At 38.6% G+C, this 14,601-nt stretch overlaps 1 protein-coding gene across 1 annotated transcript in view; it reads left to right on the top strand.

The window, feature by feature from the left end:
* Positions 1–14,360, top strand: part of LOC147009554 (EMILIN-1-like) — a 76,455-nt gene extending 62,095 nt beyond the window's left edge. The window contains exons 9-10 of the mRNA XM_085863374.1: positions 12,539–12,667; positions 12,752–14,360. Of these exons, the coding sequence (XP_085719500.1) occupies positions 12,539–12,667; positions 12,752–13,992 (1,370 nt within the window). The 3' untranslated portion in view covers positions 13,993–14,360. The remainder of the gene's footprint in view (positions 1–12,538; positions 12,668–12,751) is intronic.
* The last annotated feature ends 241 nt before the right edge of the window (positions 14,361–14,601 follow it).

Below are 14,601 nucleotides of genomic sequence, written 5' to 3' on the forward strand. Positions count from 1 at the left end.
TAACAGTTTCACCCGGAGCATATGAGCTTTCTCAAATATCTTCCGAAATTGTTCGTCTTATGAAAGAACAGGGTGATGAACCAAAAAATATTGTTATAGACATTCAAAAACATACTTGAAAATCAACGATTAAAGTTAAAAATAACTACAAGGTTGATTTCACAATTAATAATTCATTTAGAGAGTTATTGGGTTTCTCCTCAAAAAAGATTGAAACTAATGGACGTTTTACAGTGATAATGTCATTCAAATATCCTCAGGAATAAATTCGGTACAAATTCACTGTGATTTGATTGATGGTGCTTATAATGATGGAATAAGAACAACTACAATATTTTCATTCAGCGCGTCTTCTTCTTCCTCTTTCGGCTTGCTCCCGTTCGGGGTCGCCACAGCAGATCAACCGTCTCCATTTCGCTCTATCCTCCACATCTTCCATTGACACTCCAACCACCCGCATGTCCGCCCTCACCGGATCCATGAACCTCTTCTTTGGCCTTCCTCTTCTCCTCCTGCCTGGCGGTTCCATCTTCAACATTCTTCTCCCGATATACTCCGCTTCCCTCCTGTGCACATGTCCAAACCATCTCAATCTCGCCTCTCTCACTTTGTCTCCAAACCGTCCTACCTGCGCTGTCCCTCTAATGTACTCATTTCTTATCCTATCCATCCTCGTCACTCCCAACAAGAATCACAGCATCTTTAACTTTGCCACCTCCAGCTCCGCTTCCTGTCTTTTTGTTAGTGCCACCGCCTCCAAACCATACAACATAGCTGGTCTCACTACCGTCTTATATACTTTCCCCTTCACTCTTGCAGCTACCCTTCTGTCACAAATTACTCCTGCAACTCTTCTCTACCCACTCCATCCTGCCTGCACTCTTTTTCACTTCTCTCCCACACTCTCCGTTACTTTGGACAGTTGATCCCAAGTATTTAAACCAATCCACCTTCCCCACCTCAACTCCTTGCAACCGCACCATACCACCACCCTCCCTCTCATTTACGCACATGTACTCCGTCTTACTCCGACTGACTATCATTCCCCTTCTCTCCAGTGCGTACCTCCACCGCTCGAGGCTCGCCTCGGCCTGCTCTCTACTCTCCCTACAGATCATGATGTCATCTGCAAACATCATAGTACATGGGGACTCCAGTCTGATCTCGTCCGTCAACCTGTCCATCACCATTGCAAACAGGAAAGGGCTCAGAGTCGATCCTTGGTGGAATCCCACTTTTACCTTAAACCGGTCCGTCATTCCTACCGCACACCACACCGCTGTCACACTGTCCTCATACATATCCTGCACGATCCTCACATACTTCTCCACCACTCCCGACTTCCTCATACAAGGCCACAACTCCTCTCTTGGCACCCTCTCATAAGCTTTCTCTAAATCCACAAACACACAATGTAACTCCTTCTGGCCTTCCCTATACTTCTCCATCAACATTCTCAAAGCAAACATCGCATCAGTGGTGCTCTTTCCTGGCATAAACCCATATTGCTGCTCACAGATCGTCACCTCTCCCCTCAACCGAGCTTCCACTACTCTTTCCCACAACTTCATGGTGTGGCTTAACAACTTTATCCCTCTATAATTTCCACAGCTCTGCACATCACCCTTATTCTTGAAAATCGGAACCAGTACACTTAATCTCCACTCCTCCGGCATCCTCTCACTTTCCAAGACTTTATTAAACAATCTGGTTAACAACCCCACTGCCATCTCTCCAAAACACTTCCATGCCTCCACTGGTATACCATCTGGGCCAACCGCCTTTCTACTTTTCATCTTCTTCATAGCAGTCCTCACTTCATCCTTAATGATCCATCCCACTTCCACATTCACTATCTCCACCTCTTCCAACCTTCTCTCTCTCTTATTTTCTTCATTCATCAGCTCCTCAAAGTACTCCATCCACCTTCTCAACACACTCTCCTCGCTCATCAGCATATTCCCATTTGCGTCCTTTGTCACCCTAACCTGCAGCACATCCTTCCCAGCTTGGTCCCTCTGTCTTGCCAATCAGTATAAATCCTTTTCCCCTTCTTTTGTATCCAACTTCTCATACAGCTCGTCATATGCCTTTTCCTTGGCCTTTGCCACCTCTCTTTTTGCCTTTCGCCACCACTCCTTGCACTCCTGCCTACTTTCTTCATCTCTCTGACTATCCCACTTCTTTTTTGCCAACCCCTTCTTCCTTATACTTTCCTGTACTTCCTCATTCCACCACCAAGTCTCCTTATCTTCCTTCCTCTGTCCAGATGTCACACCAAGTACCTTCCTAGCTATCTCCCTCAGAACTTCTGCTGTCGTTGCCCAATCATCCCACCCATCTTTACCACCATCCAACGCCTGTCCCACCTCCTCCCTAAATTTCACGCAGCAGTCTTCCTCCTTCAGCTTCAACCATCTGGTCCTTGGTTCAGCCCTCACTCTCTTCCTCAACCTCACCTCTAAAGTCATCCTACAGACCACTAATCGATGCTGTCGAGCTTCACTCTCCCCTGCCACCACCTTACAGTCACTAATCTCTTTCAGGTTGCATCTCCTTCTTAAGATGTAATCCACCTGTGTGTACTTTCCTCCACTCTTGTATGTCACTCTGTGTTCCTCCTTCTTCTTGAAATACGTATTTACCACTGCCATTTACATTCTTTTTGCAAACTCAACCACCATTTGCCCTTCCACATTTCTCTTGTTGAGACCGTACCTACCCATCACCTCCTCATCCTCTTTATTCCCTTCCCCAACATGCCCATTGAAATCTGCTCCAATCACCACTCTTTCATCCTTGGATACACTCTCCACCACTTCATCTAACTCACTCCAGAAATCTTCTTTATACTCCATCTCACACCCCATATGTGGGGCATATGCACTGATGACATTCATCATCACCCCTTCAATTTCCAACTTCACACTCATCACTCGGTCAGACACTCTCCTCACCACCAATACCCTCTTGACATAATCTTCCTTCAGAATTACCCCAACACCATTTCTCCTCCCATCCACACCATGGTAGAACAGTTTGAAACCACCTCCAATGCTCCTAGCCTTACTTCCCATCCACTTGGTCTCTTGTACACACAGTATGTCCACGTTTCTTCTCTCCATCATATCAGCCAACTCTCGCCCTTTGCCAGTCATCGTCCCAACATTCAGAGTTCCAACTCTCACCTGCACACTTCTACCCTTCCCCGTCTCCTTCGCCCAGCAGTAGCACAATTTCCACTGGTACCCTGCTGACCACCGGTACCGGTGGCGGTCGTTGGTAACCCGGGCCTCGACCGATCCGGTATGGAAATTCGTTTTGTTGTCCGCATCATGATTTGGCATAGGTTTTTATGCCGGATGCCCTTCCTGACGTAACCCTAGTCACCTCTTACGACACACAGGGATATGGTACACCTATTATAACCGGGGCATACACCGGGCCCAGTACAACTGGTACTCATTTCGCCGACCTCGGAAGGATGGCAGGCTGAGTCAACCCCCTGGTGTTTTCGACTTGGTGTATATATATATATATATATACACACATACATATTATATATGTGTATGTATATATATATATATATATATATATATATATATATATATATATATATATATATATATATATATATATATATATATATATATATATATATATATATATATATATATATATATATATACATACATATATTAATTCAGTGTCCCAACGGGGCTTGAACTCAGGACCTTTTGGGTCCCAAGCCACTGCCCTAACCACTGCGCCAACACCAGGCTTATATTTTCATTCAGCGCATACTCAACCCCAATTGGTTATAAATTCAATATGGAACCCAAAAATCTGGTTTATCTCCCTGTGTCAGGAAAACCATACACAGAGTAAATTTTAGGCTAACCGACCAAGATAATCGAATGATTTCTTTTAATGGAGAAGTTATATCCATCAGAATTCACCTACGTAAAGTTTTCCAATAAATAAATACGATGGTTATTGTGAGGAAACACGAGTTGGGAAAATATAAAATATTTACAGGGGATGGGATGTTCCTTTCCCCATACTACAAGGGTGAAGGTATGTATCTTGACAGAGGATACTATAAACCTAAGAGACAAAGGGGTGTCGGACATCAATTTAGAGGAGATGGGATAATTGATACTCTAATGGGTATTGGTTCAACTATTCTTAAACATAAAGATCTAATTGGTTCAACTGTTTCTGCTGTGGGAAATGTAGCAGGTGCTATAAAGAGTATAAAAGATGCCCAAAAGGAATCTTATAAATTACAAGCAATAAAAGAAATTAAGAAAAGCAAAACTCAGTTGTCTCCCCAAGAATGACAGAAAATAATTCAAATACTTGGGTCAGGGTTCCAAAAGTTTTAGCATCTTTTTTCCTTCATAAATACAAGTATGGAAGCAATTGATAGTATATATGATTTGGATGTCATCTCAAACTCCACTAAAAAAGAAGATTACTTCAAGATAAATGCAATAACTGGAACAGACTGGAATGCAAATGGTACAAAAAGTTTTGAAATAAATAATCAACAAACTTATTTGAATCTATCCGAAAGTTTCTTGTTGTGTAAATTTACATTCACTAAGACTGGGAATAACACAAACGCTACACTCGTCAATGATTTCTTCTGGAAAATGTTTGATAGTGTTCGTTTATACATTGGAACACAAGAAGTTGTAGTGGTTGATTTTGTCTCTGCTGTATCTGAAATGATGAAATTTACACTATATACATTCGGTGATAGAATGGGAAAGGGGCTGTCGAAGGTTTTATTCCTGATATGTCAACGGGAACAAACACAGACCCTGGATATAGTCAAAGGAAAGGAATGTATAATGATGATGTAAAAGCAGTTAATAATTTTACTGTGGCAGTTCCCCTTAAAGGTATATTTGGATTTTGTGATCATGATAAAGTTCTGTATCGTCTTAAAATTAGATTTCAACTACAAAGGAATGATAATGAAAATAGATTACTTTTTGGTGTTGGTCGTGCTTTTGGTGCTCAGAATAAATTTGTAATTGATGAAATGAGTTGGTATATTAGTGAATATACTCCTAATCTTAAAACAGAAGAGATGTTGAATAGAAGACTTAACTCAAAGAAACCACTCAATGTATCATTCCTTAAAAGAAGATGTCAACACGTTAAACTGAACCAAACCACTTACACATGGAATTTGGGTGTTCTGGAAGGAAAGCCACGATATCTGTGGATCATTTTTTAAAAACCAGATGGTGATACTGTTACTGATAAGAATAATGCATTGAGTGATAAGGGTAAGGTGAAACAACTTCGTGTTTCTCTAGATGGAACATTTTATCCATGAGATTAATTGGGAAAAAAAATGATTGTGCTGAAGCATACAAGTCTTACCAAAAGATGTGTGAAAGTAATGGAAATAAAGAACCTATTTTGGATATGACAGCATTTAAAAGTTTGTATACAATCTGTGCGTTTGACCTGAGCGCTCAAAAGGAAACTATAAAGTCTAATCGAGTGGATACTTCCTATACATTGAAAGAGGAGAGAGTGAAGAAGTTGATACATATTGTTTGCTTTTGGAAGAAACAGAATTACAGATTAATACAGATAATGGTGTTATGATTAGTCTCACTTAATTTTTTGTAAAATAAATGAGTGGTAAAGTACCAACTGGGGTATATGTTAATCAAATCAATCTTCATAAACTATCATCTTGTGTTCAAAATCAAAAGCTTTGTACGATTAACATGAATACAATTCAGAGAAAAGGAGCAATAAGAATTGATTTTTGCTCACAAGAGAACAGGTGAAAATCTTGAATGATACTGGCTCACTTAAAATTAAAATGACAAAACCAATGTTGAAAAAATATTCAATAAGAGAGACGAGTGGAGGAATTCTCCCATTTCTAATTCCTTTATTTGCTGGTTTAAGTGCGGCTGGAGCATTGACGGGTGGTATTTCAACAGCGGTGAAAGCTTCTAACAAAAGGAAGGCTCAATTCTGGGCTCAAGAAGAATTGGAAAGACGTAACAAAGAGTTGGAGAAACAAATTAGTGGAAGTGGTGTAATTGTAGATTTTGCTGAAAAACTTGAAAGTCTGCCTGATAAAGCGAGATTGTTAGTTGGAGATATGCTTTCTTCTATCGCAAAAGCAGGTTTAAAATTAACTAAAAGGGGTAATGGATTATATCTTTATAATAAATAAATGAGCATTGATGAGTGGTTTAAAGAATTTGGAAAGAATACAACATCAAATTTACAACTTGTCAAATATTGTAAGAAATTAAAAATTAATAATGTGGTTATTTGTATGAGAGATGAAGTAACAAACGTGCCTAAACATACAAAGAATATTATTATGAACTTAGAAGATAATAATGGGAAAGGTTCTCATTGGGTTTGTATTTTTAATAGTCAAGACAAATATTATTAACCTCCGCCATCGAAGATGGATGGAGGTTACTGTTTTCACCCCTTTCTATTTGTTTGTTTGTTTGTTTGTTTGTGAACAGTATTACGGAAAAACTCCTCAACGGATTTTGACGAAACTTGGTGGGGGGGTTAGGTCTGGTCCAAGCATCATGCCATTAGATTTTGGACTTGGTCCAAAATCCAATATGGCCGCAATGGCGGCCAATTTGAAAAAAACATTTGAATTTTTTTTTTTTGCATTTCTACATGTTTTAAGTGATTTCCAACCGCCCCCACCCCCCCAAAAAAATAGGTTGAGAAAAAAAAAATTTCAACTTTTTTTTCAACAAAATTTCGATTTCTTTTTTTTTGCATTTCTACATGTTTTAAGTGATTTCCAACCCCACCCCCCCCCCCCCAAAAAAAATTTTGCAAATTTTTTTTCAACAAAATTTCGATTTTTTTTTTTTTGCATTTCTACATGTTATAAGTGATTTCCAACAAAAAAAAAACATGCCAAAATTATAATTGCGGCTGATTTTGGAACTTCAGGTGGATATACCCATGGAAAATCAATTTCTGTCTCAAGGAATCCAGTTATGATGAATGAATTGAGTATGTAAAAGTTAAAAGTAAAAGGGAAAGTTGAAAACTATAACTCTGTGAGCACTGTTGACGTCAAATTGAATGAATAGGATATCAGGTTCACTTGAGTGACCTAGCAGTATTGGCGGCGGAGGTTTTGCACTCTACCGAGTGCTCCCCCTCTAGTTTTAATAGTTTTGGTCTTCCACCACCTGTTGAAGTCATAAAATTCTTACAGAATGGTGTTTATCAAACATTTCAAGTCCAAGAATTAAATTCCAAGTGTTGTGGTCAATTATGTCTATATGTGTTATTTCAACTCAACAAAAATAAAAATTTTAATGACATTATTTTTAATCTAATATAAATGACTAATGTTGGTAAAGATGGTTCGAACTTTGGTGTATCCCAAGAACTGGATATTGATTTATCAAATTATTACACAAAGGCACAGGCTGAACGACAGAAATATAGTATAACAAAAAATATTAATATGAAAATGCTTATAAATTAAAAAAATTATCCAAGCCTGACTGACGCGAATGACTTGGTGAGATTAAATGATTTATCACAATATATATCCTTAAATAAAACAGCCGTGTATTCCAAAGATACAGAAGTGTTGATTTTATCACCAGGTCATACAGAATTCACAGTTCTGATTAAAATAAATTTTTATAAAGAAGGGAATATCGTTTGTATGAGAAAAGAACAATGGGGATATGATATGAATGATTTAGGGTATAATTGGTCATTAAAAATTGACCGAGAAGACCTGGAACAATTAAATCAGTCTCGTAAGGAAGAATATTATCCACTTGGTACAGAGAATGAGTTTTGTGGAAGCACGATTAGTCAACAACAAATAAAAGAATTTAATAAGGGTAAATATAATAATGGTTTTGCCCGAATTTATATCATGAAAACTGAAAAAATTGTCGAAATGCAAAAAAAAAAAAATTCAAATATTTTTTCAAATTGGCCGCCATCGCGGCCATATTGGACTTTGGACCAAGTCCAAAATCTAATGGCATGATCCTTGGACCATACCAAATCCGCCCACTAGGTTTCGTCGAAATCCGTCGAGGAGTTTTTCCATAATACTGTTCACAAACAAACAAACAAACAAACAAACAAACAAACAAATAGAAAGGGGTGAAAACAGTAACCTCCATCGATCTTCGATGGCGGAGGTTAATAAATCTCAATGTACCGAGGAGGAAAACAAAGAATTGACAAGTCTATTAGAAATATTTTCGACAAGACTATTGTCATCGTTTTCAAGGGAAAGTTATTGACTTTAATTGAAGTTTTTCATTTTTTTTCTTAAATAAATGGAGGAGAGAGTGAAGACATTTCTAAGGATTCTTTATGTTTTAAAAATTAAGATTCAAATGTGCATGTTGGAAACTAAAAAGGTTTTTGCACTCTGTAGGAATTTTTCTCATAAATAAATGAGTTATTGTCTCAAATGTAAAAAGAAAACTAATACTAAAAATATCTCATGTTTTAAAAGTAAAAATAACAGGGTTATACAAAAAGGTATATGTTCGGTGTGTGGTTCAAAAAAGAGTCAATTTATCTCCAAACACACACATGGAGGAGATATACAAAAGTTTTTATCAGGAAGTAAATTTGCAACGACTGGAATACCAGGGGAATTGCATCTACCAGGGTATTCTTTCTGTGGTCCGGGCACAAACTTGGATAAAAGATTAGATGAGGCAGACAATCCTAAATCATGGAGTAAGCCCATCAATAGGGATGATGAAATGTGCATGAGGCACGATATTGATTATGGGAATACCACAACTTTGGAAGAAAAGCATGAAGCCGATAGAGAAATGTTGTATAATTTGTCTCTGATACAAAATCCAACCTTGAGAGAAAAAGTTGATAGGTTCATCGTGAAGATGATCAGTACTAAAATGAAACTTGGGCTTGGGAATTCAAAAAACTTATAGGCTCTAATGATGTCATTAAGACTGAAGAACAATTAGCTGATGAATTACATAAACCAATATTCACAACGTTTCAGAGAAGGAAGGTTTATTCCAAGGAAGTTGATTATATCTAGTCCGCTGATTTGATTGAACTCAATAATGATAAGGGGTACAACTATGCTTTAACCGTTATCGATTTGAGGAGTAGATATGCGTGGGTTGTCCCTTTAAAAAACGAAACAGGTAACACTCTTTTGTTAGCCTTTCAACAGATATTTAATAAAAGTAAGAGAAAACCTAAAAAATTGTGGACTGATGAGGGTGGGAATTTTATAACAAGACATTTATGAATTTTCTAAAAAATAACAGCATTACATTATACAGTACCTTTAATGAAGGAAAAGCCGTTGTTATTGAGCACTTTAATCGTACCTTAAAAGAGATACTCTATAAACAATTCACACAACTCGGTTCTCAAAAATGGTCATCTTTTATTCAGGATATTGTAGATAAGTATAATGACACTATTCACACGTCAACGAATACGAAACCATCAGAAACATTTACAAAATTAAAATATGAAAAGAGATTAATGTCAGAAAACCTAAGTTCAAAGTTGGTGATATCGTAAGAATATAAAGGTGGAAATCTCATTTTGAAAAAGGTTATATTAAACGATGGACAAATGAGCTTTTTTAAATTGTTGATGTAATGGATACAGTTCCTTGGACTTATAAGGTATACGATTTAGAAGGGGAAGAGATTTTAGGTTCATTTTATTCACAGGAATTATAAAAGACAAAACTAAGCAGATAATACTTTCCTGCATCTTCTTCCCAGAACTAAAAAAAAAAAATTTTTATGTTTTTTTTTTTTTTCTCTTCTTCCAATTCTGTCTTTTAAGGCTTTCAGGTTTGAAGTTGAAAGGGGGAGTAAGAACTTTCCTACACATTCTTCCCAGAACTTTCTTGATATTTCTCTCATCAAGCACCATCCAACAAAGAACTACATTGATAGGTTTAGATCTCCAAGAGTCTTCTTGATAGAAACCACATTTCAATTCTCCAAAATAAACCCAACTTTCCAAGTCTCCAAGGTACAACCATATTCCTGTTGAGTTTCCAAGATATGTATCACATTCTGAGTTATCAAGCTAGAACCCACATTTCAAGTCTCCAAAAATATAATCATCTATCCAAGACTTCAAAGTAGAACCACAATTTCCATAAATATTGTGGGTTTCTGCAATAAGTCTCACATCGTATAACTGTGGATCATCAGGGAAAACTTCATTTTTCCAATTTTTATGGGTTTCCGAGATAGATCTCACATAGTAGAACTGTGGATCATCAAGGAAATCTCCATTTTTCCAATTTTTTATGGGTTTCAGTGATAGATCTCACATAGTATAACTGTGGGTCATCAGGGAAAACTTCATTTTTCCAATTTTTATGGGTTTCGGTGATAGATCTCACATAGTATAATTGTGGATCATCAAGGAAAACTCTATTTTTCCAATTCTTATGGTTTTGGTGATAGATCTCACATAGTATAACTGTGGATCATCAGGGAAAACTTCATTTTTCCAATTTTTATCTGTTTCGGTGATAGATCTCACATAGTATAACTGTGGATCATCAAGGAAATCTCCATTTTTCCAATTTTTTTATGGGTTTCAGTGAGAGATCTCACATGGTATAACTGTGGATCATCAAGGAAATCTCCATTTTTCAGAATTTCTGAAATCTGTGAGTCTTCTTAGTAAAACTTGTATTCTGGCTCATCAAGGTATAACTTGTTCAGTGGGTATTGTCTTGATAACTCGCAATGAGTACTATTGCTGTAAAACTCTTTTTCAGGATTTTGCTGGTCTCCAAGGTATAACTCTTTGGTTGAGTCATCAAGGTTGAGCTCGTTCTGTGGGTCTTTTTCACTCATAAGGTCTTCAACCAAACCAACAATTTCGCCCGAAGTTGTGGCAAAAGCAGTATTTTCATTTTGTATTTCTGATACAATTTCCTGTGAGAGAAAATATGAATGTATTAATTAAGTGATTTAATTATTAAATGATTATATGCTTCAACCAAACTCTGTAAATAAGAAAAGAAAATTTTACCTCAATAGATAAGAGGTTTGAATCCAGTTCATCAACTTGAATGTTTAGTTCCATAAAAGTAGTAGAACTCCAAGGAACTCCAAAGTCATCCCACTCAAGCTCAGCACAGCAGTCCATTCTTAGTAAAATTAAAAATATGTTAAAATTCAGTCTGGGTTTCAAGCCTTTATAGAGAAAGACTGGTGGGTGTGGTTTCCTTTGGAAATTCCCTGGGCAAGTCCAGGCAAGTCTTGTGAGTCAGAGATGAACTGGAAATGATGTAAGAGGAGGTGGTCCACACAAAAGAGGGTGGGGCTTAGTAAAAGTGGGCGGGGTTTACGTAAAGTGTCCACGAAAAGTGGGCGTGGCCTACGAAAAGTGGGCGTGGCTTATGAAAATGATATGTGGATCAGGAGGTGGACAAACAAGAGCATAGAGAGAAGTTTATCATTTTATTTCTGCTCAACAAGGACACATAAACCAAGAACCAAGTTCTAAAATAGTATTTGTGAATATACTCTGGTGATGAATGTAATAGAAAAATTAATTTATTACTTCGAATAGAACATGGACAAATATTCATTGGATCACTCTGAGTGGAGTAAGTAATGGGGAAGAGATCGATCTCCTCTTTTGACCCCATGGACCAAGAGTCAGAGGGGGTCTTGAGACAATTTAACATGAGCTTGTATGGGAGAAAATCATTCTCCTGTTTAAGGTTTTTAAAGGGTTTGTCAGAAAGGTTAGCCTATACATTTGTATGGGAGGGGGAGAAATCAGTCTCCTGTTTTGAGTTTACCCCGTTTTCCCCATTCATTTGCATGGATGCCTCAGAAACCTCATTATTCCTCTACTCCTGTTGGTATTCAGAGTTTGTTTTAAGAAGTTTTCCTATAATATAAAGAAACAATACGAATATTTTAAAACTTTCATGACAACTGTACAATTATAATTACACCCATTGTGGCAAAACAAAAGAGCACCTGGCACCTAACAACTCCACTGAAATTCACATTATATTACCTTCACATTCGGTTCTGGTATAACTTCCAACGTTGAGACTTCTCTCTCTCTCTCGTATTTTGAATTTGTCAGCTTAAATATATTATTTTTCAGGATTTTATACGTTTTCATTTTATATATTACATGTTATATATTATGATAATGTGAAACTGGAAACTTGCCGCGGACCGGCAGTCGATGACTCGCGTACCGGCACCGGTCCGCGTACCACAACTTTGAGTAGCACGGCTGTACAGCATAGTTTGAATGTTCAGGATCATCACGTCATGCAGTACAGCAGTACAAGGTTTACAATGCTGACACCTCCAAAGCTCGGAGGCCCAAAGAGAAAAGGGACTCTTCGTGGAAGAGGGTTGCCAAAAAAAGGTTTTGTGAGTGCAAGTACATCACCGGAATACCTTCTTGCCTATCGTTCGTGACTTTTCCCTCACTCATGCCTTACTTATCTCACTATCATCTCTCTTTTCAGCTTCAACAGCAGCGAGGCCTAAGATCCCAGCTTTTTCTGCAATTCTCAGCAAGCCAGCCAAGGTTGGAAAGGTTATTGCATTTGATAAGATTCAAATGAATAACAGAGAAAGCTACGATGTTCGTACAGGTCAGTTCGAACCGCCCACTAATTTTGAGGATTCTGATGCATAACCTGGAACCACTTGGCTTACCTTTTAATACATTTTTCCAGGCGTTTTTTGGACACCAGAGGCTGGCCTGTATCGTCTTCGCACAGCCCTGACCCCAAGACCTGGCTCTCACGTGGTGGCCATTGTTCGAGCTGGCGGACGAATGGTGGGACGTTTGGACACAGCTCACAAAGGGGGCAATGAATCTTCCATGTCGTTGAGGCACAAAGTCATGCACTTGTCAAAGTATCATGCTGGATCAAATAGCCAATCAGAATTCGAGATTGCTTCCCATAAGCAAAATAGGCCTTCCTCTGGATTAAAGGGGCAATCAAACAGGACCAGTGAAGGAGGACTGAATAGGTTCGACAGCAGTAATCTAAATGACCACACACGGAATGATGTTCAAGCGAATATCAACACCAAACCGAGCATTGACGTGCCCATGGAACCTGCCACTCATAATCAGTCCAAAGTCAGCAGTGGAAGAAAAGAGCCTATGGAGTCCTTTTGGAGATCAGGAGAAGTTGACACACAATTGAAAGGTCAAAACCTAACAGGTGATGCTGTTTTGGGGACAATGGGCCAATGGGAGCATGATGCAGAATCACATGGCAGTACAAATGTGGAGGAAGCTAAGCAGCCAAGTGATGGAAGAGAGGAGGAGGCTAAAAGTAAAAAGATAGTTGGAAGTGATAAAGAAGGAAAAGTGGTTGATGAAGTAGTCACAGAGGAGACTGATCACGTGGATAAGAAAGAGGATGATACGAAGAAACTACCAGAAATGGACGAAAGGCCCGAAGTTGAAGTGGAGGACGAGGAAAGTGAAAACACAAAGGCACTGAATCAGGAGGATGAACCTGTGGAGGAGGATAAGGAGGATGAGCAAGAAAAAAGTTTGGAAGAGATGGAAGAGGAAAGGGTCAATACAAAGGAGGAAAAGACACAAAGTCTGATGGATCAAATAAACATCGCGCAGAGGAATTTGGAGAAAATGATGGACAATAAAGAAACCAAAACAGAGCAAGAGACTCCAAGGGATAATACGAAGTTCTTGAAGGCAAACATCAAGGACAGAGAGGATGAAGACAGAGAGGCAAAGCCAAAGGAAACTGCAAGCGATACACCTGTCAGAGAGAAAAAAGTTAACAGCCGTTCGGCCTCGCATTTCCTCCTTATTGAACTGGTGCTGGCTCTAGGAGAGCCAGTATACGTGGAGTTAGTGCGTGGCGCCGTCGCTCACTCGCAAAGACCACTTTCCACATTCAGTGGGGTATTGCTGCACCGTACAACAGGTACATAAACACCACCGAGGAGAGGATGTAGATTTAAGGGGTGTTCTTCGCTTTAATTTAAATAAAATCTGGAGCCATGTTCGCCACACAAAGTTGTGGCCAAGGTTTCCAGGGACACGATCGGCCATTGCTCTCAAGGTCCTTTGGATGGAAGGAGGTTTTGTTTCATTGCTTTCACGAGTATTATTGTTTTCCTTCAAGTGTCATTTCATGTTTGTTCGTTTCGGTTGCTGAACTTGCGTTTCACATGATCTAGCGTCTGCAGGATATCGGTGTTCTGCCCGATGAAGCTACCTGCCCGGATCCGGTCAATTTTACTACTGCGACAGGTGGCACAGTCTTTGGAATAATAAAAAAAAAATCCATCGAAATGAAAGGTGTAAATATCATCTGTCTTTGTAACATGAACTATATTTTACAGGTTGGTTCGCTAAGAAGGTTGCCTGCATTGGCTGTTCCTATCGGGGAGAAGGAAATGCAGGAAAGGGAAATTCTTCCTACGTCGCAGGTGTTGCACCTCTAATTTGACACGAGGGCAAACGGATTTCTCCTCTAAGACCAGAACACAAAAAACACTCAACAGCCCGACAGCATTCCATAATGATTTGTATTGTGTC

This window comes from Eptatretus burgeri, chromosome 17, assembly GCF_056783735.1.
Source record: "Eptatretus burgeri isolate ZD-2024b chromosome 17, Ebu_testis_v1, whole genome shotgun sequence".
Lineage (NCBI taxonomy): Eukaryota > Metazoa > Chordata > Myxini > Myxiniformes > Myxinidae > Eptatretus > Eptatretus burgeri.